The sequence below is a fragment of the Armigeres subalbatus genome, chromosome 2 (assembly GCF_024139115.2).
Source record: "Armigeres subalbatus isolate Guangzhou_Male chromosome 2, GZ_Asu_2, whole genome shotgun sequence".
NCBI lineage: Eukaryota > Metazoa > Arthropoda > Insecta > Diptera > Culicidae > Armigeres > Armigeres subalbatus.
In genome coordinates this window covers 229097523-229124904 of record NC_085140.1, presented here as the reverse complement: position 1 = coordinate 229124904, position 27382 = coordinate 229097523, and the positions used below count along the sequence as shown (strand labels likewise).

At 38.4% G+C, this 27382-nt stretch overlaps 3 protein-coding genes across 11 annotated transcripts in view; 2 read left to right on the top strand and 1 right to left on the bottom strand.

The window, feature by feature from the left end:
- Window positions 1-703: 703 nt before the first annotated feature.
- Window positions 704-10075, top strand: LOC134211845 (dehydrogenase/reductase SDR family protein 7-like). Its single transcript, XM_062689155.1, has 5 exons — window positions 704-857; window positions 927-1109; window positions 1172-1315; window positions 4415-4880; window positions 9062-10075. Exons 2-5 carry the CDS (start codon window positions 948-950, stop codon window positions 9271-9273), a joined length of 984 nt encoding a protein of 327 aa, XP_062545139.1. The 5' UTR covers window positions 704-857; window positions 927-947; the 3' UTR covers window positions 9274-10075.
- Window positions 9293-27382, top strand: part of LOC134211844 (alpha-1,3-mannosyl-glycoprotein 4-beta-N-acetylglucosaminyltransferase B) — a 104827-nt gene continuing 86737 nt past the window's right edge. The window contains exon 1 of the mRNA XM_062689154.1: window positions 9293-9301. The gene's annotated coding sequence lies outside the window, so the exon portion shown is untranslated. The remainder of the gene's footprint in view (window positions 9302-27382) is intronic.
- Window positions 10688-27382, bottom strand: part of LOC134211842 (probable 3',5'-cyclic phosphodiesterase pde-5) — a 63205-nt gene continuing 46510 nt past the window's right edge. For all 9 annotated transcript variants that reach the window (XM_062689142.1, XM_062689150.1, XM_062689144.1 and 6 more), the window contains exons 6-8: window positions 12863-13021; window positions 12285-12539; window positions 10688-12223 (exon numbers count right to left, since the gene is read on the bottom strand). In XM_062689142.1, the coding sequence (XP_062545126.1) occupies window positions 11957-12223; window positions 12285-12539; window positions 12863-13021 (681 nt within the window). In that variant the 3' untranslated portion in view covers window positions 10688-11956. The remainder of the gene's footprint in view (window positions 12224-12284; window positions 12540-12862; window positions 13022-27382) is intronic.

Sequence of the window (27382 nt, the reverse complement as noted above, 5' to 3'; positions counted from 1 at the left end):
GTTATTATAAATTTTTACATTTGTTTTTTACATTGTAAAAATATATGTATATAATAGAAATTTTTAAAAGCATAAGCATCTATAAGCATGAACAGTTTTTTTAAATGTTATATAAACTTTTTGTAGTGTTAGTCTTGATTTTATGCATTTTTCTTCTGGTAGCAATTTTAATGATGGATATGGACAAGATGAATACATGTATTCATCTTGGATATGGATAAGTGATGATTGACATGAACAATAACGAGATGTGAGTCGTTCTTTTTCAACTGTCATCATCATCATTGCATGGCACATAGAGGGAAGATTCCTTCATCAGTGCTGCCACCTAGAAAAAAACTTGAGGAAAGAACAGGGAAATTTTGCATGACATGATACAGAAAATGGAAATCAAAATGACTCTAAAACGTCATTAAATTTTTCAGTCATACAATTTTTAGTCTGGGAGATTAGAAATGCAACAATCTTAAGAATTAGCTACTTTTCGAAAATGAAATTTAAAAATTAAGAAAACATACTTATTTCGTGTGCTTTTAAAATTGTATACAATTATATGTATACAGTTATAACTCCTGGAACCAAGATTTTTTGAAAAAAATATTTTAATTTTTGTTTTATAACAAAAACATACCACACAGTTTGAAATTTCCGTGATTCAATACTTTTTGTCTCACTGACAGCTGGCGGTCTTCTCCTTTTGTTTACGATTTCTTGATGTTCCTCCTTCAGTTTCAGTAGTCAGTCGTCAGTCTGCTGCTGCTCTGCAGTCAGCAGTTGTACATCGAAACGAGTTCGGTTTCTCCGTTGTTGATTGTGTTGTAGTCAGATCTTGGATCGAATAAATTTGAATAGATTAGGTAAACTATTTTATAGTGCTTATAATCTGTTTCATTGTGGCTTCAAAGTAGCTTTCCTGGACCTCTTAGTTTTGATATCAGTGAGTGACGATGAAACCGCTCGAAGAATCACAAGCTCTGTGCCGATCGGAAGGAAGTCTGTTTTGGTGGATTTTATCCACTATATGCTTACCGTTCACCTTGCCTCACCTAATCTTCAAAATCATAGGCTTCATTAGGGAACGAAAGTATCGAGAGTGTCTGCCTGGAAAAGTAAAACGAATTGCTCAATGAGTAAGAGAAATGGAAGTAATTTGCGCTATTTTACTTTGCAGGTGGTTTTAATTACTGGCGCCAGTTCGGGACTTGGTGAAGCCTTGGCACATACATTCTTTCTTGCAGGATGTAAAGTGGTTCTAGCTGCCAGACGGAAGGATGAGTTGGAGCGAGTTCGAAAAGATTTGCTTGCTCTTCATACGGTAATTATTTCTATTTGATATTTTCTTCTTTATATCGATTTCTTTTCATGTATACATAAGCATTCGAGCATTGTACTTTACAGTAGGTACTTATTGGTGATTAGTTAATTTGTTGATGATAAGCTTTCGTTTTTGCTTTTGTTTTCAATCGACTTTAAAGGGCGAAAATGTTTCTCAAACTATTGGTCACGACCCTCACGATATTTTGAAGTTTTAGCTTTTCTTCTATAATGGCTCTACGGGAACTTGATCTGCTTCTGAATTTAGTGTGTTTTTAGCATTTTGATAGCTATTAACTGAAAGCTTATCTATTCCTGCAATTACATAAATAGGTAACTCAAATGTATATTGCAGGAACGTCTATCAATAGTTACGCAGATCACAAGTCAGTTTTGCAAACCTCCGACCAATTGATATTAATATGCCTTATGGTCGATATAAGGTTTCACATTCAAAAAGTAAGATGTTGTTTTATATCTAAATTAGCGACAATTGTTTTATTGCTATTACAGGCCTGGTAGCGAGTCACTTTTTAGTGACTTGGTCACTATTTTGAGTCTAGTCACTAAAAAGTCACTATTTGCATTCAAAAGTCACTAAAGTCACTATTTTTCGGAAAATGGTCACTAAAGTCACTATTTTTGCATTGCCTATTGTAAAAAAGTTCAAAATAAAAATCATTTGTACCTACTATTATTATCAACCAAATCAAATGTGAATCTGTTAGCTATTTCCGATTTATTTCGACTATGATATTTTTCTTCACGGATGGAATCTGTTAAAATGCGAAAGGTCGACCTCCAGTATAGAATACAGAATTGAGGAGTAATGGAACTAGAACAGACAGACAGAAAGTAGGTATATTTTGGTTGTCCGCCTTGGAGATAGGTCTAAAAAAAGAAATTATAGAGCAAGTTATGTCAGAATTAATTCTGGCATAAGCCCTAGTTTGGGCCAGGCTAGATGGTGTTTTGACCGCTTTTTGAAAATGAGTTGCAGATCATAGGCAGCAAGTCGTGATAGAAATAATGCTTGATAAATGGCTTCTCCAAAAAGAAAAACAAAATGACATGACGCTGCTCATTTTTGCTAACGAGGTTAAGAATAGATACCCAAAAACTAGTGTGGAAATGAATGAATTGGTCGGATTTTTAAAGTCTAAAATAAAATAGAAAATGAAATAAAACTAGAATTTCTGGATTTCTAATAAGAGACCATGGTTTTATTGGATTTTTAAAATTTTCCTCAGAATCGAGTCGAGTCGAGTTCAAAACCTCAAAAACTCCATTTAAATTTGTTATTAAGTCATAGCTTAAGAACAGGTAAAATTGTATTTTTAAAATTTCTTTATTAGGCGGGAATACATTTTAATATCTTCTACTGCCACCACCCCTCTCCAAATTAATTTATTTGAGGGGGATTTCAAAATTTTACCGAAAAAATAATAAAATTTAGAACTTGTATAAAAAATCTTTGAGAACACTGATGATTGCCTTTATTTTTTTTATTTCCCACCCCTTCACCACCCCATCGATAGGCCAGCGGGACAAAAAAATTTGTATTTGTAAAATTTGTAAGCTTTGTGAGTCCAAATAGTTCACCGCCTGGGAATCAATTAGATCATTTTTTTTCCTTCGAGTCCATATGAACACACACACTTTTTTTTATCAACATAATTTTGTGTAACAACTTGTAATTCACTACCCGTTTCTGTGACGCCAGGTAGATACTTTCTCGTGGTGTGTTACTTAATATCTGGGTGATGCGAATGGGATCAATTTGGTTGTCAAACTGTTTGTGTTTATGTTCGTTTCAGATCCTATATTGAGAAGTATTGTTATTATCTGGGGAAAAATTAAAAATAAACTAAGTTTGAGTTTTGTATTCTTTGTAACAAATGGTCGAGGTTCAGCCAAACCAAACTGACTTGTGATATTTTGTTCGTACAAGGACAACGGAAACAGTTTCATATCAATTTAAGCATACATTTGCAGTAGGATATCCTCAGTTATGGGGTTGAGGGATATTCGATGCGATTTGCGATCAATTTAATCTGCTAAACGAAAGTTTGAGCAGAAAAATCGGTAATTTTTCGATAACGCTTGGTGTGATTTGGCTGAACCCCGACCAAATATTTTCACATTACATTTCGAGTGGAACACTAGTAGGAATGCAACTGAAAAGCACTCGTTACGAAATTTCACGAGATTCAGCGGCTGATTGGAGCAAGAATGTAAAGTAAAGTCATTTGTGCGCCCTCGTGCAGCATGGAAAGAGAAATTCGAAGAGCGGGAAATGTTTAACAGCCAAGTAACTGCAAAATAATTTTGCTTATGGGAGTGATTTCAAAATATCCCTCTACTCGCTTGAGAGCAGAAAAGCAGCTCTATCCGCAGCACCCAGCTTAATATGATGCCTAAATATGATAGCATGGTCACCCTGCTAGCTTCTGGCTGATCTGACTAACACTATCATCAATATTCAACTCTGTGGTACTTATGAGAGTGTCGCAGTCACTGGCCTTTTGCTTCCATCCTTTTCCTCCTTACGGTAAAGATTGGCGTGGCCAGTAGCAGTAATATTCATGCTTTTGTTGTTTTCGTCTTTTCTTGATTTCTGATAGCATTCTAGATAAGGAATTCAGAAATAAAACACTAGTTTGAAATTTATGAATGTTAATGCAACTTGTAGCTCTATCCCCGGTTTAAAACTTCAAACAAAAGTCACTATTTGGTCACTTTTTCTGCAATTAAAAGTCACTATTTAGTCACTTTTTCGACATCGTTGGTCACTAAAGTCACTATTTTAAACGGCATTCATCGCTACCAGCCCTGCTATTATCATAATCTGAATCAAAATTCTCACAAAAACCTACATATTGTATTGAGAAGTTTGGGAAAGCATTGCAAACCGTTTTTCGAAGTATGATGTTTGATAAACTTAAAGCTATAAAGGCATTTCTAATCAATGACGCGACTTACAAATAGTTTTTTTTTATTTAACAATTCAACACAAACCCTTCAAACAAATCTTATAAAAGCCATTAATTGTGATATAGATAGAATTTCATCATAATTTTACAAATTATTACCTTTCCAGACTGTCGTTACTCATTCTCCTGTGGTAGTTCCATTGGATCTCTCCGATATTAATGCGCTGCCCAACAAAGTGAATGAAATTTTGCAAATTCATGGGCAAATAGACATACTGATCAATAACGGCGGCATCAGCGTTAGGTCAGACTGCCTGTCTACCGCACTAGATGTCGACATTAAAGTAATGCTGGTGAACTATTTCGGTTCAGTGGCTCTATCGAAAGCATGTCTCCCATCAATGATCAAACGCAAACAGGGCAGAATCGTGTGCGTCTCCAGTGTACAGGGAAAATTCAGCATTCCGCATCGGTCTGCCTATGGTGCATCGAAACATGCCTTGCAAGCTTTCTGTGACAGTCTTCGAGCCGAAATGGCGGAGCACAACGTCAGGGTGACGTTGGTTTCTCCAGGATACATCAATACGGCGCTATCTCTTAACGCATTAACTGGAACTGGGAGTCAATATGGAAGTAAGTTTTGGTAATTGCTTGCAATTCGAGTAAAACTTTATTTTTCTACTGTTGCCCTTACATCCCACAAGAAAAAGAAAGAAAAAAAAAACATTGAATTCAGTTTTTAATCAGGGATACGTTTTCACTTATTTTGGAAAACAGCGTACAAACTTCGTGGTAAAATCCCATTTAAAAATTGTATACATCCCATAATCCACTAGCTTCCTGCGTAACCTGCGTAAAAAACGAATCTAATGTAAAATTACTCTGTATCTGATCCTAGCATGTATATAATGGACTGGAAGCTGGACTCTCAGTTTAATTTTAATAATATCATCACAGAGGCGTCGCGTGGTTAATCCTTCAACCTGTGTTGTTTAATATAGCTGTCAATGTATCAGCATTAAAATTATGAGTAAGCACGCGCCGGTTATACTTTTTTTTAAATTATATTTGTTGTAGTAAAGTTAAGCATTCAATGATGTAAATTATGACGAGTTGATGATTGTTCGCGCTCCCCGTATCAAAGTTAAATATTTTGAGAGAAAACTGTCCTAAAAAAGGGATCTTCAAGCGTGTTCCGCATATGTTTCGTCTATCTGCTTCTAAGCTACAGCCCATTTATCGAATTAAACTTAAACTTGACTTAAAGTGACAGTGCGTTAAATTGACGCACGTGGACAGATGTCAAACAGTTTTAGATGTGTACTTCCCTGCATCAGCGTACACATCTGATCATGCAATTTTTCATTAATTTGTTTGAACCATGGACATTCTGCCTACCACTCTACCCGCTAAGATGTCCGTCCACTTTTGAATATTGTCCGCTTTTGAATATTGGATTTGACGAAAAAATTCATCATAAGCCATAATCCCAATCAATATGAAATATTAAAACGCTTTTGATCCAATGTGCTTATCCAATACCAGATTTTTGCCATGGAACGCTTTGAGAGAGCAGAAAATTTATTTCATCACCGCCTCTTTTCTCTTTCTATTTTGTTCCGATTGCGCGCTCTTCAACCAAACGCGCATGCGCTGTTTGAAGCGGTAAGGTACCTACTCGGTAGGCAGTCTAGGCACCAAACCGATGTGCTTTTCTGCATCGGCAGTAAAATGTGCATTGCCAACGATGAACGTTTTGGCTACCTTCTTCTTCTTCCTATTGGCATTACATCCCCACACTGGGACAGCTTAGTGTTCATTAAGCACTTCCACAGTTATTAACTGCGAGGTTTCTAAGCCAAGTTACCATTTTTGCATTCGTATATCATGAGGCTAACACGATGATACTTTTATGCCCAGAGAAGTCGAAACAATTTCCAATCCGAAAATTGCCTAAACCGGCACCGGGAATCGAACCCAGCCACCCTCAGCATGGTCTTGCTTTGTAGCCGTGCGTCTTACCGCACGGCTAAGGAGGGCCCCTATACATCGCCGATTGCGGTTAAAGCTGATGACCTACACATACAAAGTAATGCTTGAATGATGCATGGCAAACCGTTATCTGCTGAAAGTGCACGTGTTGGACAACATGTGGCGGTGCGTTGTTTCGGTATCCTGGAGTAAAATATAACGCGCCCCCATCGCAGCATTTCGGTTGCCTCATATCACATGTCGCCTGTAAAAAAATCAGTGTATACTTTACGATTATGTATTTATACCTAATCGTTAAATTTGTACTAAACATATGACAAATGCACATAATCCGCTCTTGAGTATTCCTTTCAGCTATGTAGGTTTTCTTTTAACCTGCGCTGAATGAGAAAGCGCCATAAACAGTATAACGAAAAAATAAATTTCCTCATACTAATTTGCATGTAAACTTGAAACGGCTTGTGCTAAGTCAGTTTTGATCCAAATGAGCTCAAATTTTCAGAGGACACTCAGAACATAATAAAGAATCAGATGAGCGCTGTGGAGCAAAATAGATTTTTTGAACAACTCTAGTATCATATATTTGTACAATGTTGTGTAACTTATTCATATGAAAAAAATGTCATTGAACGAATGCTATCTATTGAAATCATCCTTCTTGTACATTGTTCAAAGATGCACTACTGTACTGTAAAATTAGAAGATACAGTTTCTAAAAGTCATGAGTACGATAAAAAAACCGAATACTGAATGGATCTCAGTTTTTGCCTTACACCGGGCAAATATGTGCATTTTAAGAAGGCAGAACCCCTGTTTTTGCTTCATACCGGGATGACGCGCGCATGTAAGGAAGGCAAATTATATATGTTTTATAGTTTTCACATTGCTGCGGTTATCATACGACCAGGGTTGCCATTATGCCAGATATATCTGGCACTGCCAGACTTTTTGGCACCAAAAAGAGAAAAAGAGAAACTATCCACAATGCCAGACTTTTCAAATTTCAGACAGATTTTTTGTGACCATCATGAGTCACAAAAATCGTCTAATAAAAGTGTGCTGCTCGGGATGCTACAGTAACAACAGTCATACACAGTGCATTAGCAATTTAAAAATGACCGCAACTTTAACTTGCTTCAAAAAACTAATTTTTGAATCAATATCAGTCTTTTGTAAGCAAAGTGAAAGTGTGGTTTTCGCGGATGTTGGTCCGGACTGCAGTTTCGGCACGCAGGCTCCCAGAGATCGGTTTTAAAGGTACAAAGATGTCAAGGCCAATTATTGGAGTAATTTCACCTTCTGCTTACAACGTTCTGTAGTAATAATCCCAAGAATTGTAATCAAATTGTCTATATCCATGATTTTTCACATTTCCTGGTTATTCAGCAATCCGATGTACTTCTGGAAGATCCGAAACATCATGAAACTCATTTTGATGGACCTGAGTGGCAACCGAAGGTCCTTCGGAAGATTTGAGGCATCCGTAAAAGAGGACAGGTCATAAAACTCATCCGTCTCTGAAAAACGAATAATTGATGTGAATCATGAACAGGAGTGGCCTCCGGAAGATTCAGAAACTCCGCAAAAGTGGTTAATTCATAACACTCATCTGAGAGGAGCGCAACTTTGTACAAAGCTTTTCAGTATCGTACTCTGAGTAAAAAATAATTGTCTTAACTCCCTTCTCATGGACTTCTTACGCTCTGGTAGATCAAAATCCTCTGTTGTTATGGACAATTCATAAAAATTATGATGACACTTTTTTTTTGTTACAAAAATTCAATTCATCAATATTCTTTTTGGAATATCATTTTTAATTTGAATACTTTTTAAATTAAGCTCCGTTTGTTTATCGATCAAATTAAACTTGTTTTAATCATTATTTAGAGTTACTTAGAAATTCAAATTAAAAACGAACCTTGTTGTTTTGAATGAAGTCAAGTTTTTCCAATAATTATTTATATTCTTTTTTATAATTTATATAACTTCCAGAGCTTAGATATCATTCAATTCGATCTAAATTTTCTGAAATACTTAAATTGTTCTGAACTCTAAGAATCTAATGTTTACGGATGTATAATTGATTCGTCGAATATCTTAGGCGAAAGCCATCTTCTTTCTGAAGAAAAATTTTGATAAACATAGACCAAAAGCAAAAAGATGGTCAAAACAGAGAAAAAGTTTTAATATAGGTCAACATGGTTAAAAGACTATTATTCTTCCATTTACTTCCACTATTCACTTTTTATGTACAGTAGACGTTCGATAACTGCAAGTCATTTAACTGCAATGCTTTTTAACTGCAATTCGATAGTTGCAACAGTTTAGCAGATATCGGACCGCTAAGCTTCAAACTGATGTCAAACTCAATGACAGCTGCATTGCGAAGCAACATTTAGATGCACTTTTATTGCATCTGACGTCTATTGACAGCCGTTTGACTTCTAGAATGCTTGCAGTTATCGAACGGCATTCGTCAACTGAAAAGTAAACATTTTGCAGTTATTGAACGGCTACTGTATCAACAAACAGATACGTATTTCGTTTCCTACTTGGAAACTTGTAGCATTTACCCTAAGACGCTCTAATAATAATTAATCATAGGTCAACATAACTAGATCATATTTTTAGTTCGAATCACTTGATTTTAAAAATGATTAAGACAAATTTCTTCGCCAGATTTTGCCAGATTTTTAAGATGTAGCATGCCAGACTTTTCACAAAAAGTAGTGGCAACCCTGCATACGACTACGCTTTTCACGACCAGTTAGTGTTTAAACGAATTCACAACTAATAAACGTCATACGCTTTCTCCTTTTCAGGAACAGATTCTACAACAGCGTCTGGTGCTTCACCGGAACAGGTAGCAAAGTTCATATTGAAGGCTGTACTACGGGACGAAGATGATGTGATGATTGCACCGGTCGCTCCAAGAGCGGCCTACTGGATTCGTCATTTGTGTCCACCGCTGTATTTTTGGATAATGGCCAGAAGGGCACAGAAGGTCGATTCCTCCGCGAGCAAGGATGACTGAATATGCCAAGCATGTTTAGTCGAAAAAGGTAGGTGGGGTTAAATCAAACCGATGAGATTAGTTTCTTTCTGTGATAGATTCGCTTGACTATGAGGAGGATAGACTCATCAAATATAAGATAGCCATTGGTTATTGAAATTTCTTTCATATAGCTAGAACGAAAAGAAACTCATTGTCAGTTTCCAACATCTATTTTTATTTTTGTTAATACATTCAAAATATTGATTGATCAACGGCTTTTGTATACTTCTAAGTATATGTGTTTATATAAAAAAAACATTGAAGGTCACTTTAGCCCGAATTCTTGAACAGTAAGTTCCATTAAACATTGAAATCTTTCTAATTGACACTTTGGATTATGACAATTAATACTGTTGTAAACATGTTTTTGTGATAGTTTTGAGAACTACACCAGAAATATGTACTGCTTTGCTGTTATTTTCTAGTAGTCGATTAGTATTTAAATAATTAAAAAATGCCCAAAATTATGATGTGAAAGGGTGAGAGAATAATTAATTGCGAATATCTAATATAATAACCTCGTAAAACTTGAGTCCAATAGATCTTTTCTTAGTCGGGCAGTAAGATGGGCGGTCACAAGACCATGCCAAATAAAGCTGCGTTTGATTCCCAGTCCGGTTTAGGAATTTTTCGTTTTGGACATTTTCTCGACTTCCCTGGGCATAAAAGTATAGTCGTGTTAGCTTCATGATGTACGACCCGTCCCGGTCTATATTATTTTCGCAATATCCTGGGCGTCGACTATCACTTTGCCGTAATGAAATACGAAATCAAAAATGGTTATGGTAAAACAATGCCACAGTAGGTCAGTCTTATGGGAGTAACGTCAAAGAACGCAATAATGCGTAACTCATAAGGCCGATAATATTAATTATGGTAGTTCTTCCGAAAAAATCTGAAGCGCATAATTACAAACGTCTTAAAAATTTATTTACGAAAGGCCATCATGATCAACTTTATTAGCAAGAAGTAGGTGCTGTTTTGGGTGAACCAACAAAACATCGGAAGGTGTTAGCAAAACCAAAAAGGTCAAACAAACTTAGTCCAAAGTTTAACAATTGTAAGCCACAAAATTTGACAACAATGGAGTCTATGTATCGGGAGTAAAAAGACAAAAGTACAAAACTTCCAAGGGTAGTAGAAAACTGTCATAGGTACCATGCGTCTCCATTTCTTTTAACGCGGGATCAATTGTTTGATCTTAATCGTTCCCTTTTCAGCGTTCCATGAAGTAGATAGCTCAGAATTTGGCCTCTGGTGTGCAGAATAAAAGGTCGTACACTTATTACGTAAGCACTTATATAAGGGGAGGAGGGGTATGTTGTGTTCTTACGCTCCTGTTAATTTATCTGGAAAAAAAAATCTTATTTATAAGGAAGAAGAATCTCTTACGTAATAAGTGTACGGGCTTTAAAGTGTAATCCTTATCCTCATTACATTCGTCTTCTTCTTTTCTTCTTTGTTGGCATTACATCTTCGACTGTGACATTACCGTCTCGCAGCTTAGTCCACAGTTTTTAACTGCGAGGTTATTAAGTCAAGTTTACCATTTTTGCATTCGAATTCAAACAAAATAAACTTTAACTATTTTTTTAGCGGAACCGGAACCGGATTAACAGTCAGTGCGTTCTAACGCTACAAAATGAAATTCCCAAAAATAGTGGAGCAAATTGACTTGTATTGCGAATAATGCGTGGAAATCAATACACTAATTGTTTAGTAATTCGATCTATCAACTAACATGCACCTTTACAGAACAGCCACTGATTATTAAGTAGACGCATAAGTAGTAGAACGCTAGAGGTGCTGTTATCCCATACAGCATTTATTGATTGATTTTCATTGGCTTTTATCGGTGAGACGAACTACCTAAGCTCAAAGTGGAAGGGAGATTTTTTACAAAGCACTATGACGCATAAAATTGAATGTTATCGCAAGCGACAAGTATGAAATCGTATAGAAGCATTTGTGGTCAACATGATGCAACCATAGTAACCCGGGTTTTGCATAAAGGTTTTGGTCGGTACCAAGCTCGATACTACTAGGTGTTCCAATCTGCCAAATTCACGATTCAGCCACTTTGGATTTTAGTATGGGAGAGTCAGCGAGTTTTTTTAAGTTTTGCAATGAAAATGAATTGTTCTCCCCAGTGGCGTAGCCAGAAAATTAGTAGTGTATTCATCTTAATCGATAGCTTGAATATCAAATTTATTGTTTTGGTTTATTTGTTCTCATGTACGAAAACTGGGCTACTGTGATGAAAAATATGGACATCTGACACATAAAGTACTGTCTTGAACAAAACATGTTGATCACAAATTTGATCTAATACACCCAGGTTTTTTTTAACACGGTTTGGTTTTAGTCGTTTAAGACCCTCAGCGTCAATAAAACAATGAGTTAACCCCACGAAAAAAATCCCAAAAAATCAAAGAAAATGCAGGGGGTATTTTAAAAGCTGTGAAAATATAGGTTGACCGAGAAATTAATGAATTCCAACCGCGTGAAAAAACCTGGGTGTATATTTGAATATTAAAGCAATCTAATACTTATACATCCACTGATTGTTAGTACTATGTTTGTTAGCATTGGGTATGCTTGTTTTATATTCGCACTCTATGATATCTCTATACAGTTGCCAACTATGTTTCGGGCTTAGGTTTTAGCTTTGTTGCTGTTGTGCTTTCTTCTGATTATCGTGAGAAATATTTTGCCATCGTTCTAGATTTTCATTGCACATCTTAAGCATGGGTTTCGTTTCCGGAATAAGTCGATGTAGAAGTGTGTAGCAAGGGATACAAATGCCATTGAGGAAACCTAATTGAGATGCAGCCTGCTGTTCAGGTTGTTCACGATCCATCATTGCGATCGGTTGTCGTCCTGCTTTCTTTTCTTCGTCTCCTTGGTCATAAAATTCGGCAAATATCACCTAATAATAATTAAAAATAATTATAAGGCTTTGAACCGCGGGTTTCTCATAATTGTCTCACCTTAACCGTTTCGGTTTGCACTGCCCATGGTTTAGCCGAAGCAGATAAGTCCGCTCCAGTCATAGCAATCGTTTGAATCAACATACGATGTTCGGCCACGGTCCACGAAAATTGTTCGTTGTCAACTAGTTTGCTAAGTTTGTCTTTATTAGGGAAAAATAGTGCAAGGTCCGTTGCTAGGATACAGTGTTTGATTAGGCTCAACACCTGTTTGTACTCGCTACTGTTCAATTTACTAAATATGTTATGACCCTCCTACGAAAAAAACAAATGATTAGTTATATATCTGTTACATTAACTACCCCAATGGTAAATATATGATCATTATAGACAATTTTTTTTGTAATAGGGGGAATGACGGCTTTGGCAGGTTTTGTTCTATTATTGTCAGGGGGGTTTTTTATGACTGATTATGCTCAAATTTGGCCTAAACATTCTTTGCATATCAAAGAATATTGTGGCAAAATTTCATAAAATTCGATCGATAAAAACCCCCCTGCCAATAATAGAACAAAACCTGATAAAGCCGTCTTTTCCCCTATGTGTATTTTAAATGTATTTGAAACAATATAACTCACCTGTTGCAGTATAGTAACGGTCTGGTTGAAATGATGATGCTCCATGGTTGATGTGCTGTATATAGCTGCCAAGGGTGACTCAGTGTCCAACATAAATTTGTTGTTTTTACCTCTGTGGTCCAAATCGTGACAAAGAGATCCAATAAATAATGCCAAACACTGAAATGTGAAGAAAAGTGTAGTAAGAAACTCTGATTTCTGTAGTTTTCAATAGTTATTTTAATGTCTCATACATCATTTTTTATTAAATTCTTTAATAAATTGCTTAGGGTGAAGAGGGTTAAGAGCACATAGGGTACGTTTGCGTTATGTATGAGACATTTCTCATGGGAAAACTGTCAAACACAACGCAAACGTATCATATGTGCAGGGCTCTTTACTGCTCCAAGAATTAATTCCATATTATTCGGCAACTTGGTCATACGAAAATAATTTTTTTGCGGAGATCCATAAAGTACGTCACGCAAAAATGGGCGATTTGAACCCCCCCTCCTTCCTTCTCCCCCTTTCGTCACACTTTTTGTAGTAAACCTCTAAAATGTATAGCTCGTCACGCTGCTCAGGATGGCCCCTGTTAAATATGCATATGTACAACACATGTTTCGAAATGGACAAATTGATATGAAATTTTTCGAAAAGAATTCACGTGCCTTGGAGGAGCTCGAACCCTCAACCTCCTATTCTCTAGATAGGCGTGATAACCCTTGCAAGTCTTTGGCACAGCAGAGTGTGATTGATTCACACTCTATACAAATTCGCCCAACGCTTTGCTGGGGGCGTAGAGTGTGATGTTCTCGATAATAACCAATGTGAGCTCGCTTGACTGTGGATATACAGCAGTAAAGCACATGTGATGATTGAGCGAATCAAGCACCCGAAAGATATTCAATTTGCAAAGAAGAGCTTACCTCAGTGAAGGTTGGTACTTGGATTCTGAAGGCTTTTCCGCAAACGTGAATTTTAAGTGGTCTTGTTGTGTAGGGCTTTTTGAAGAGATTTCCGCAGAGATTTAAGAAAAAAAAATCACATGTACTCTTCGAAGCTTTCCCGCAGATTATTTTAGAGCATTTTTTCTTAAATAACAGAGAAAAAACGAATGAATTTTCGCATACATTTCTATCTAGAGAGTAGGAGGTTGAGGGTCCGGGTCCTCCGAGACACGTGGATTCTTTTTCGCAAATTTCATATCAGTTATATCATACGGACAGACAAACATGTGCTCAGTTCGTCGAATTGAGTCGATTGGTATATAATACCATGGGTCTCCGAACCAAGTCGTTGTCACCAGAGGCCGATAACAACAGAAATTCGGGATCTGAGGTGGGGCTGGGTCGGCCACACTCTACGTAGGGGCGGAAACGAAATCTGTAAACAAGCATTAGACTAGAACCCAGCGGGACTTCGCAGCAGAGGCAGACCCAGAGGCTCATGCCGGCGAAGCCTCAATAAAGAAATAAGTCGACCGAAATCTAACCTGGCAACAGGTTAAAGCAATAGCTGAACAACCCTCAGGATGGAGATCTCTCAAGTCGACCCTTTGCACCACCGAAGGTGTACAGGATCCATAAGTAAGTAAGTAAGTCTCCGAGCCTTCTATAATAAGTTCGCTTGCCGCTCAAGTAGGCTCAAGTTTTCTTCTGTCTATCTTGTTTGTGGTTAAATGTGTAGATTCAAAGGCCTTAACGGCAGGGATTTCTAGTATGACGCAGTGTTGGTAAAAACTCAAAATCTCAAAACTCATGAACGATTCAATTCAATTGTGAGTTGAAACGCACCCAACTCAGCGCCTAAAAAATCATGGCTGAGTTGAATCATCCATTTGAATCATCGTATAGGTTCTACTTCTTTAATTAACAGTATAAATTAACGTTCAAACAGAGAACAATGGATACTCTTGGGTGTGTAAACATTCAATTGCCCCCACTTTTTGGAACGAAATGATTTTTTGATAAATGAGGGAAATGATCCGTTTTAGCATGAAAAACTCATACGTGATGCATTCCTTTGAAATCACAAACGAGTCGGTTCACGCGGGAGCGTTCAATGGTTGAGATTTATGAATGAGTTTACCAACACTGGTATGACGAAGAACATACTTTGAGAGGGCATTCCAATCTTGGTATTACAAATTGGTCGATCTTTGGATACGCGCGTAGACCCAAGGTCTTAACTCTAAAGTTTTCTTGGATGACCTAAAACATATTCTGTGAACGCATATTTTATTTGTATCGCTGGAGTAGGTTGAATACAAATAAAACTTTTGTAAACTCTACCACAACATTCATGTTTTCCAAAATTACTACGCATAAAAAATACGTCAGATATCGCATGGAACAATATACTCAAATATAACTGCTCACTGCTCAGTTGGCTTCATGGTGATCGGGAAGCAGATGAAGCGTGGTATCCGGTGGAAGCCGATAAGCGACCGCATTTACGTGTTAAGAATGGAGGGCAAATTCTTCAACTACAGCCTGATCAGCATCTATGCCCCAACGAACCAGCGAGTACAACAGCGCAGGAAGTTTTGGGCACTGCACAGCGATGCCAACGAAATGGTTGGTTTGATGAGGAATGCCAGCGAGTGACGGACGAGAAAAATGTTGCTAGGAGTCGAATGCTAGTGGCTCGTACCCATTCCAACAGAGAGCGGTACAGTGTAGCAAGGGCAGAAGAGAAACGAATCCAACGCAGAAAAAAGGGCAACACGAAGAGAGTGTGATAGCTGAAGCGCAGGAGAACATGGATATAAACGATATGCGGAGGTTTTGCGCAACTGTCAATGGCGCGTGGCATAAGACTGCGCCAGTGCCCGCCATGTGCAATAACCGAGAGGGGAATTTGCTGACAGACAAGACTATGGTGGCAGCCAGGTGGAAGGAGCACGTCGAAGATTTGTTGAACGGTGAAAAAGAAGGTGTTTTAAGGAGCAGGATTGACTTGGTCGGCGACGGTCAAGCTTTGGAACCACCAACGCTGGCTGAGGTTAATAAGGCTCTAAACGAGCTGAAAAACAGTAAAGCTGCTGGAAAGGACGAGATCCCGGTCGAGCTTCTCGAACACGGAAGTGAGCAGCTGCATCAATCAATCCAGCACATTATCCAGAAAATATGGGAGGATGAAGAACTGCCTGCCGGCTGGTTGGATGGCCTCATTTAGGGTGGTTCAAAAAATCGATTTTGCTCCACAGTGCTTATGATCATGACTAAAGATTCGTAACCTGTCTTAAAATCGATTACTAATTATTGGAACGATTAATTGAGATGCGGTTTTCACTGAGTGAAAGCTGTTGAGTATTCCTTTTAGCAATGTACGTTTTCTTTTAACCTGCGCTTAATGGGGGAAGGTAATTAACAGTATAATGAAAAAATAAATTTCCCCATACTAATTTGCATGCAAACTTGAAACGGCTTGTGCTAAATCAGTTGTAATCCAAATGAGCTCAAATTTTCAGAGGACACTCAGAACATGGTAAAGAATCAGATAAGCACTGTGGAGCAAAATCGATTTTTTGAACCACCCTACCTCATATGCCCAAACTATAAGACAGGGTACAGACTAGAGTGTGCAAATTACAGAGGTATCACCCTTCTGAACTCGGCGTACAAAATCCTGTCGAGTATCCTGTTTAACAGACTGAGACCGCTTGAGGAGTCCTTCGTCGGCGAATACCAGGCAGGTTTGTCGTGAGGGCCGATCAACGACGGATCAGATGTTTAACCTGCGGACGATCCTTGATACATTCCGGGAGTACAACTTGCAGACTCACCATCTGTTCATTGATTTCAAATCAGCGTACGATTCAGTGAAAGAAATGATCTGTGGCAGATAATGTTCGAATGTGGTTTTCCGGCGAAGCTGATGAGACTGATACGTGCAACGCTGGATGGCTCAAAATCAAGTATTCGGATTGCAGACGAAGTGTGACCTTAGACGGATTGAAGCAGGGTGATGCACTTTCGAATTTATTGTTCAACATTGCACTCGAAGGCGCTATTAGGAGATCTGGCGTGCAGAGGAACGGCACTATCATCACACGGTCGCATATGCTCCTGGGATTTGCGGACGACGTCGACCTTATTGGAATCGATCGCAGAGCAGTAGTGGAGGCTTTTGGACGAGAACAGCTTCCCTGGGAAGCTTACCAGACTGATCAAAGCAACGGTGGATGGTGTGCAAAACTGTGTGAAGATTTCGGGCGAACACTTCAGTTCGTTCGAATCGCGCCGGGGACTAAGACAAGGTGATGGACTATCGTGCCTGTTGCTCAACATTGCGCTAGAAGGTGTCATGCGGAGAGCCGGGTGTAACAGCCGGGGTACGATTTTCAACAGATCCAGTCAATTTATTTGCTTCGCGGATGACATGGACATTGTCGGGCGAACATTTGCAAAGGTGGCAGAACTGTACACCCGCCTGAAACGTGAAGCAACAAAAGTTGGACTGGTGGTGAATTCGTCAAAGACAAAGTACATGCTTGTGGGCGGAACCGAGCGCGACAGGGCCCGCCTGGGAAGCAGTGTTACGATAGACGGGGATATCTTCGAGGTGGTCGAGGAATTCGTTTACCTCGGATCCTTGCTAACGGCTGACAACAACGTTAGTCGTGAAATACGAAGGCGCATCATCTGTGGAAGTCGGGCCTACTACGGGCTCCAGAAGAAACTGCGGTCGAAAAAGATTCGCCACCGCACCAAATGTGTCATGTACAAGACGCTTATAAGACCGGTTGTCCTCTACGGACATGAAACATGGACAATGCTCGAGGAGGACTTGCAAGCACTCGGAGTATTCGAGAGACGGGTGCTTAGGACCATCTTTGGCGGTGTGCAAGAAGACGGTGTGTCGCGGCGAAGAATGAACCATGAGCTCGCCCAACTCTACGGCGAATTTAGTATCCAGAAGGTAGCTAAAGCCGGAATGGTACGATGGGCAGGACATGTTGCAAGAATGCCGGACAGCAACCCTGCAAAGATGGTGTTCGCTTCCGATCCGGCAGGTACGAGACGGCGTGGAGCGCAGCGAGCGAGATGGGCAGACCAGGTGCAAAACGACTTGGCGAGCGTGGGGCGTATCCGAGGATGGAGAGATGCGGCCTCGAACCGTGTATTGTGGCGTCAAATTGTTGATTCAGTGTTATCTGTTTAGATGTAAACTAAATAAATGAATGAAAGGAGTGGAGGCTTTTGTCCCACTGAAGAGGGGGAAGGCGAGGATAGGCTTAACCATTAACTCTACCAAGACAAAGTACATGATAGCAGGTAGAGAAAAGGGAAGACCTAGTGGTGTTGGTGCAGAGGTAGTGTTGAAGTGACATGTGACAATGACGTTTCCCGTAAAGTAAAAAGACGTATTGCTGCTGCGAGGGCCTTTTACGAATTACGTAACCAGCTTAGGTTCCGCAGCATGCAGACGGAAACGAAATTTGCTCTATACAAAACTCTGATTCTACCAGTGGCCCTTTATGGACATGAAGCATGGACATTAAAAGAGGCGGACCGGAGAGCTTTCGGGGTTTTCGAGCGAAAAGTGCTGCGTACAATACTCGGAGGGAAACTAGAAAATGGTGTGTAGCGCAGACGTATGAATCATGAGCTGTATCAAGTATACAAAGAAGAAAATATTGTGAATCGTATAAAATATGGCAGACTTCAGTGGGCTGGTCACTTAGTGCGAATGTCGGAAGAAAGAATAGCGAAAACAATATTCAACAGAGAACCAGATAGGGGCCGGCGACTTCATGGAAGGCCACGAACACGCTGGTTGCACGCGGTGGAATCGGACCTGGGGACCCTGAACGTTCGGGGAAACTGGAGGAACATCGCCCAAGACCGACGATTATGGATCTCTACAATACGCCAGGCATAGGTGTATCGACGCTGTAGCCAACCAGGTATCCAGGTAGGTATTACTGCTCACTAGCGTAGCCTCTTGGAAGAAGTGCTCATAACACTGAGCACTGCTTTGTTGTCCTGGACATCCTGAACAATTCTGTCGAATACAACTTGGGTGTTGGTACGAAGGAAGAGCAATATTTCACACATGTAAGAATATTGCAAGCACACTAGCACACTTCAGATTTTTTTCCTTTATAAAACCGTCCACTCCCACCAGACAAACTTTGCCTAAAACATTATCTTTACAAATTTCAAATGTGTGCCATAAGAATATTTGCAATGTGGAAAATTCCATGTATCGGAATATCTTGAGTAAGTTTAAAATAATGAATTAATACCATCTAGCGGATAGGTTCTAAACTAATCAGTGCCTCATGTTAAAGCACACGCCTCCCAGCATAACTTTTTTTTAAAGGTGCAGTTCAAAATGGGTAGGATTGTTAGGCATAGGCATAGGCATGCAAAATCACTGTTTTTGTTTGGCAGGTTGAAAATTTGGTAATTTTCGGTAGGAATTTTGAAAAATCTATGGTTTTTGATAATTTGTCTGTAAATCGGTAGGTGAGTCAAAAATCGGTAGGACTGGCTACCCTGAGTCCTACCTTCCGGATTGGAAGCGAACACCATCTTTGCAGGGTTGCTGTCCAACAATCTGTTGCTGGCCCATCGTACCTTTCCGGCTTTAGCTACCTTCTGGATGCTGGGTTCGCCATAGAGCTGGGCGAGCTCGTGGTCTATCCGTCGTCCATCCACACACCGTCTTCTTGCACACCACCAAAGATGGTGTTAACCACCCGTCTCTTGAATACTACGAGTACATACAAGTCCTCCTCGAGCATTGTCCAAGTTTCATGTCCTTAGAGGACTACCGGTCTTATCAGCGTTTTGTACATGACACATTTGGTTCGGTGGTGAATCTTTTTTCACCGCAGTTCCTTCTGAAGCCCGTAGTAGGCCCGACTTCCACAGATGATGCTCCTTCGTATTTCACGCCTAACAATAAGCCGTTAGCAAGGATCCTACACACTTAGTTTTTATTTCTGCAGCTTGGAAAAAATCCGCACAGTCGTGCGCCACCAAAACAAAAAAACTGATTTCCCGATTTTCCGGCAAAAATGGCTTTTGTTAGCTGATTTTCGGGAAATTATTTGCTGATTTTCAGCACTTTGACAGAAATCTCGGCAAAAACATGTTTGCTGGGGCACGGCTGTGCAAATCTCGGTAAAAGTTCAACATTTTGCTGAGATCCCAGTAAATAAAATTAAGTGTGTAGGTAGACGAATTCATCGACCACCTCGAAGGTAGAAGGCGTGTCGGGGTAATTTGGGTGGCCTAAGGAAAATATGTTAAACATGAATTTAATCAATATATTGATATGCTGCTTCCTATGGAATTTCAAATTCAACGTGCAAGAATTCATTTTCTTTTGACTACGGAAGAGTAACAAATTTAAAATATTGAGACTAGTTTGTTTTCAAAACCTCCGTCATGACCTTACTTGATGTCAAATAGACATTCTACAATGTTTGGCATGATGACTTGTTGTACACACTACGACACGATAGCTAGGGGAAACCGCCAAATATTGAACGACTAAAATTCTTGCCTATTGTTGAACGCCCATAAGAAATGCACGTGCGTTCAACAATAGGCGAAGAAATTAGCCGTTCAACATTTGGCGAATTACCCTACCTGTTGAAAATCATCCAGTACTATCTATCAGCGAGGTTATTCCAGGTCACCCTTAACGCAGTAAACTCTGCTGAAAACGACATCGTCGCTGGCGTTCCCCATCAGTACAGTATCCATATTCAGCGAATATAGAGTGATCAGAGCCCATGTGGCTAAACTTAAACAAGGCTCAGATTTGTTCTAGCATTACTTAATATCTACATTACTATGGAGAGACCCCAGGTATTCATTCTTTTTCTTGATTTATAAATGATAATCTCAATTATAACTTTCTAAGAAAGCCTTCATGTGATTTGAAAAAGATTCCGTCGGTGTATCTTCTCGTGAAAGAAAATAAGCCATTGATTTTTTTTTTTCAAATTTTGTAGATAATTATGATTTAGTTGTTATACAGCTCTTTAGAACATTGGAAGGAGTGCTACACCGTAATGGTGAAAGGTGATATATGTAATTTACAACAGTTCTATTTTCCGGAAATTGATTGATATGGTGATTTTGTTTCCACACTTAATTGAATTGCTGGAACTAAATATTTGTTTGCAATTCCTGATCATAATACCTGGTTTACAGTTGGCGTTTAAGTGATAACACCAATACCAATGAAATGGGTGCTCTAATGAACATTATGTAACTCAAATGGGTTGCATAATAGTAGTTTGTGCAACAAGTTGCAAAAAGATGATTTTTTTAGCACGAGTCGTACGTTTATCGAACGAGGCTTGCCGAGTTGGATAAATACTACGAGTGCTGAAAAAATCGAGTTTTGCAACGAGTTGCACACGCTTTTTTTTTGCAATGATGAAAAATGGACTTTTATATGTCAAATCTGTACCAAATTTATACTTGTACTTGTCTAATTCCTTCCAGAATTTACTCCACATGATCATTCTTGCCAATAAATTATGTTGCTGCAGAGATTCCATGTTGCCGTGCCACATTGCATAGTTCGATGCTTGCTTTTGGATAGTTCGATACTTGCTTTTGGAAATTTTTGATGTCATAACCATCAAACTATTCCATTTATTACGCGACGCAGAGAATACACTATATTTGAACACTTACCCAAGCTAATTCAGCAAAATGTAGTCATGTAACTACTATTCTGATGTTGGTTTTTCATTATAGCACCAAAATGAGTGTTATAATGAATATTATGCAACCTATTTGAGATGCATAATGTTCATTAAAGCACCCATTTCGTTGGTATGGAAAAGTAGGCCGTTTTATGACTCAACGGCGAACTGTAAACCAGATATTATTATCAGGAATTGCAAAAAAAATCTATTATAGCACTCATTTGGGTGCTATAATGGCAAACACACAATAGAACAATAATTACATGACCACATTTAGCTCAATTAGCTAGGGTTAGTGTTCAAATAGTATATTTCCTGTGTCTCGTAATAAATGAAATAATTTGATGGGCATGGCATCAAATTCTCCATAGGAAGAATTTGATGGGCATGGCATCAAATACTCCATAGGGAGGTTTATCTATCGCTTTATGGTCTGTCGAGCGGGTCTGCGAAGCGGCCATGTTTCTGATGCTAACATCAAAATCATCGAATAATTTAACGCGAAGGCGTAATCACAATCATCGAAAACCTGCCATTGAAAATATGTTTTAAATATCATGATATTTTGAACCGTCTAAGACGAATTAAGTACTCTCCATTTAATTCCACCAATTAATTTTCGTTATCCCACTTAAAGAGCTTTATAAATTTTTATGATATTTTGGCGAAATAGAGCGCGAAATAGAATACTCTTGTTAAAATACACCTCGCATTCATACCTTCGCACAAGTTCTCGAAAAATGGTGAAAACTAATTACGCCTATTTGGAAAAAAATAATTCGGAATAGTGGTTTGTTTACAAAATAGAATTGTCAGTGGGACCCAATTTCAATCGAACAATGGGAAACTCAAAGATGTTGACTATTGTCAAACGTAGTGGGTAGGATTGGGGGTGCCAGATACCTGCTGTCGAGCATATAATGTGGTACGATAACATGGAATCTATTTGTTTTATGCAGCAACATAATTTTTTGGCAAAATTGATAATAATATTATTATTATTATTATTATTATTATTTATTTATAACATCAACAGAATGTATACAGCCCCAATGATGGTTAAAAATATTGTGAAGTAAATAAAATTGTACCCTTTTGGTACAGATTTCCCATATATTAAAGCCCATTTTTGGTCATAGCAATAAATAGCGTGTTGTAAAACTCGTTGCAAACCAACAACTCGTTGCAAAACTCGATTTTTTCAGCACTTGTAGTATTAATCAAACTCGGCAAGCCTCGTTGGATGTACAATTCGTGCTGAAAAATCATCTTTTTGGAATCTGCTGCACAAACTAGGGGAAACCGCCAAATATTGAACGACTAAAATTCTTGCCTATTGTTGAACGCCCATAAGAAATGCACGTGCGTTCAACAATAGGCGAAGAAATTAGCCGTTCAACATTTGGCGAATTACCCTACTACTAAAACTTTTAAAAATTGTGGATATTCGCTTTAACGTCCGGTCTCGCGTTTACTGGAGGAATGCTATTAAGGTTTTTTCAGTATGCCTTGCGGGTATAGGCCAATTGGCAACAGGGAGATTTTGGTATCGATTGCTCGCGCACAGTGGGTAACTTCTCGTTAAGACCGGGCCACTATTTGCACGAGGTTCTTAAAAATGTCTAAATTTATATTCATTTGAAAGCTTCCGGCGAGTATATTAAGGATCCGAGTTAAATTCTTCAGAAAGCGGAACCCCTCGTTAGTTATACACGAAATCATTTTAGTGGACCCCTCGAGTTTTGTCAATTCTTGACTAATCAAAACTGTCATAACTTCAACATTTCTCAACCGATCATAGAGATCAGCATATTGTTGGAAGGAGGAAGAGTGTATCCTCAATTTGGTGGCTATATTGAATTTAGTCGCCATCTTGGACTTCTTCCGGTAATTTTGAATATTAATACATCGGTGGATAGCTTAGCTTATAATATGGCTTCTATTCTTCTATTTTTATTATTGTCAATTGAGGAGACATTCTTCTTCTTTCCAACGATATGCTGATCTCTAACATCGGTTGAGAAATGTTGAATTTATTACAGTTTTGGTGAGTCAAGATTCGACAAACGTGCAAAAAGTGGCCCGGCCTCAGCGAGAATTACTCAGTGCTTCCCACAAAGAATACATATTTTTGCAACATAGAAAGTCTTCTTCTATTAATGGCCAATTTTCAGTAGGAATTAAATGAAGAGCCATGAAAAAAGAAGCAGAAGAAGAAGTTATTTATAGGATAGTGGGTTGACAGGATAAGTTATTGGTCATTATTTTAAAGTAGGTATATGCAAGCCCTTACTATCAACGTAATATCAAGAGTACCTAATACGAATAATAAAACTTGTCCTTGAAACAAATGACGTGCTTTAAGTGGGATAATAGAACATTATTACCATGTTCAACGTGTTGCAGATGATAAAACCTATCTGCACCACGAAGCATGACCCTCGAAATGCTTTTTGATCCACCAGAAAGCGAAACACAGACGGACTGTACGTGCTTGGAATCCCGATATTCAAACCATTACTCGTAGATGCCAATCGATACGAGCCAGATAGGGACAAGAGTCACAATGTAAGCCAATCTAACGTGGGTGACAATGACTGTATCATTGAATTACGAAAGAGTAAATGGCAGCTTCGACAGTAATGGCAGTTGATATGCGTGTTTTGACACTATCGCTTCGTTGCAGTATTCTTGAGAATACTTATCGACAGGCTTGGTGGTCCAATGCCTTATATTCTTAGTTTATGAACGGATTATGATCCTGAATGATATCGATTTATGATTTATTACTCTATTGCCCCAATTGATTTATTAGTCCGGATCAACTATTCTGAATAGAAAATGTGTTTTTTTTGTGAGGCGCAAGGCATTTGAATTGAATTTACTAAAAAGTACGAACTTATCCCGAAAACGTACTTAATACCAGTTGTGTACGAAGGTGCTAACTACTTCCCCTTCTTTTTCAATTGCTCTGCATTACAATTAGATCTTAGCCTGCTTTTCAACTTTAAAAGAATTCTCTTAGTATTTCCATAGTCTTTAATTGAAGGCTGTTATATGCATGTGCTATTGCATGAATATTAACCGTGTGTGGCAAATGTAATGCATCCACCTGTGATCCCCAGCATGCTTACTATCAAGGCCGACATTCATTTTGAACTGTTAAAGCGGGCCGCAATATATTTGCAGCATTTGTTATTATAATACAAAATTTATTTTATTTTTTCAATTTATTTCTATTTTATAGGGTAACGGTGCCAATAGTGGATGTATTAGTAGATCCACAAAATAAAATATTTTTAAAAAATTGATAATTAATGGAAATATTTATATCCACTACTCGCTACTCGCCACTATTGGTACAGTTGCACCATTGTAGGTGCAAGGGAGTCAATTTTATTAAGGAAAATCATTGTTTTCAATAGTTATTCAAGTGAAATCCGAGGATAAGTTACATTCAACATGATATTTAAAGCACGACGCATCAACTGAAATCATCCTAAGAAGTATACTTATGATAAATCTCATTAAAACCCCACTAAATCCACTATTGGTGCTACCTCCACTAAGGGTACGGTTACCCTATATGAACAAAATATTTTATTCCTGTGAATCTTTTTAAATACCACATTTGTAAGGACATTTCATTCTATAGGTATACCTCGATTCGATAAAAAAAATTCTTCCTATTTTGGGTTTTACATAATGTGACCAACAAGCGTCCTGCGAAACGCGGGACGCCCATCTGGATTGCGTCAATGGTTTGAAAATGGATCCTTCAAAAGTGCATTTCGCATAGATTCTGGGCCAAAAAAAATTGGAAAAATATTTGGAAGGCTGTATGAATTATAATAAATATAAATAATATAATAATAATATAATATAATATATATAATATAAATATAAACATTTATTACCAACTTTTTTTTCTTGTAATGTCTTAAATAACTATCATTTTATATATAATTATTTGTGTTTTTTTAATCACTTACTCATCAGCAGCCAACCATTGGCCTGAAACTCGCGAGAAAATTCCACTTCTGCTTGCCGATCACACGAGAATTTATCGTTAAACTGCAACAGAGGCCGCGAAATCGAACTGTGTTTTGAAGCCAAATCCGCTAGTTGGTCGATCTTGATGTATGTACTTGCGATGCACGAACGTAAGGGGTTGGTTTATCTCTAAACTATTTAACAATTATCAAAGATAAATAACGTAGGAGGTGATGGGTTCAATCCCGGGCCCGTCCCATTATCCTACTTTATATCTTTCCAAATATTTCTCATGTTCTAGCAATTGCTAGTACTGGAAATGGACTTCATATCGTTTTCAACTTCTATCCTATACCTACAACTTCACTAATTCTAGAACTAATTGTTAAAAAACAAAATGTTCGTTTTGGCATTCAATCCAGATCCAGTCGAAAACTGAACTGAGCTCTCTCGAAAATCGCATTTCCTACCATTTGCGGATGTCGCAACTGCATCGCGAGTAGTGCGCATCTATGCCATAGTCGTGCGCCATCATGCGCACTAGACTGGCCCAGGAAACAAAAAGTTGTCTAATTCCACGGGGCTTCCACGGGGTTTCGGCTGATGCGATTCGATCAAAAAACCCAAAAATACACAAATCAGCTCCTAATAAATCAGCCGAAAATTATATGAAAGTTCATTTAATCATCATGCAATGTTCTGTGAAATTGTTCTGTAGCATACCAACTGCCGTTTTTGCAATTCTGAGGTCAATCGAGCAATCAGAACCAATTTCCAGATCGAATGAGTGACGGAGGTGTATTTTCCTATACATTTTAGCTGAAATCCCCATACAAACTTCAAATCAAATGCGCCAGTTTATGCAACAAGCGATTGAGCTGAAATTTTCAGAGATTGATTTTCTCACCCAAAGACACAATTCTGGGGGGTGCCCCTTGGAATTCGACAAAATTTTTTTCTCCTCATAGTAATCTGGGCCAGTCTAATGCGCACCATTCGCGATGCAGTTGCGACATCCGGAAATGGGAGAAAATGTGATTGTTCCGAGAGTTCAGTTCGGTTTTCAACTGGATCTACAATACATATACAATATACAAGTTTTTCTTATTAATGATATGAATACGATACTATGTAGGGGAACGGTTCGCCACTTCATCTCATAGCTCTTATTTCCATCCCATCAAAAACAAAGCAATGAAAAGGGTTTGTTTATAATTTTTGTGATTTTTTTCAGCAGTGAGCGCTTATGTTGACAAAAAGAAGCGACGAATTTGGTGCCGTATTTTTTTGTTTAGCGATGAGATGGATATATGTACAGTGAGATGGAGATCAAAACAGTTCCCCTATAATGTATAAAAATAAAAATAGATTGGTTATGCAGTGTAGAATTTTGCAACGTAATGTAGTTTTTAGATGTGTAGTTTTCACCAGAATACACCATCCTTTCATTACTATCGCATTGGCAACCCGTTAACCTAGACAATCCTCTGCCATAAAACCTAACGCTCAAACTCCAATAAAATTCCCCAAGAATTCGTAGAAAGGACAGAGGTGTTTTTGGCTTGCAGTGAAAGATTGATTGCATCATCAATTCTCGCTAACTTTTCAAAAGGACCTAAGTAACATTTGGTCATATGCAGGGTTTGCAGAAATCGCTCTCGATAGATAACGAACAACGATAAAAGAGAGGCAAAACCTCTTCGAATGAAAATGCCATTCAAACCAAACCAAGCCATGAAAACAAAACTATCGCACTTGTATACAAGTTGGATTCGGATAGGCGGCCCCCACCGATGGGGTTTGATAAAACGCTTTGTTCTCGCTCATTTCATGTTGGGGACCATATTTTTTTCGCACAGCTG

Bases quoted from the DNA above. Each gene is read 5' to 3' on its own strand.
- LOC134211845 (XM_062689155.1), top strand. From the start codon at position 948: ATGAAACCGCTCGAAGAATCACAAGCTCTGTGCCGATCGGAAGGAAGT. The intron at 1,316-4,414 runs GTAATTATTTCT...TTACCTTTCCAG, and splicing joins ATTTGCTTGCTCTTCATACG to ACTGTCGTTACTCATTCTCC. The intron at 4,881-9,061 runs GTAAGTTTTGGT...TCTCCTTTTCAG, and splicing joins AACTGGGAGTCAATATGGAA to GAACAGATTCTACAACAGCG.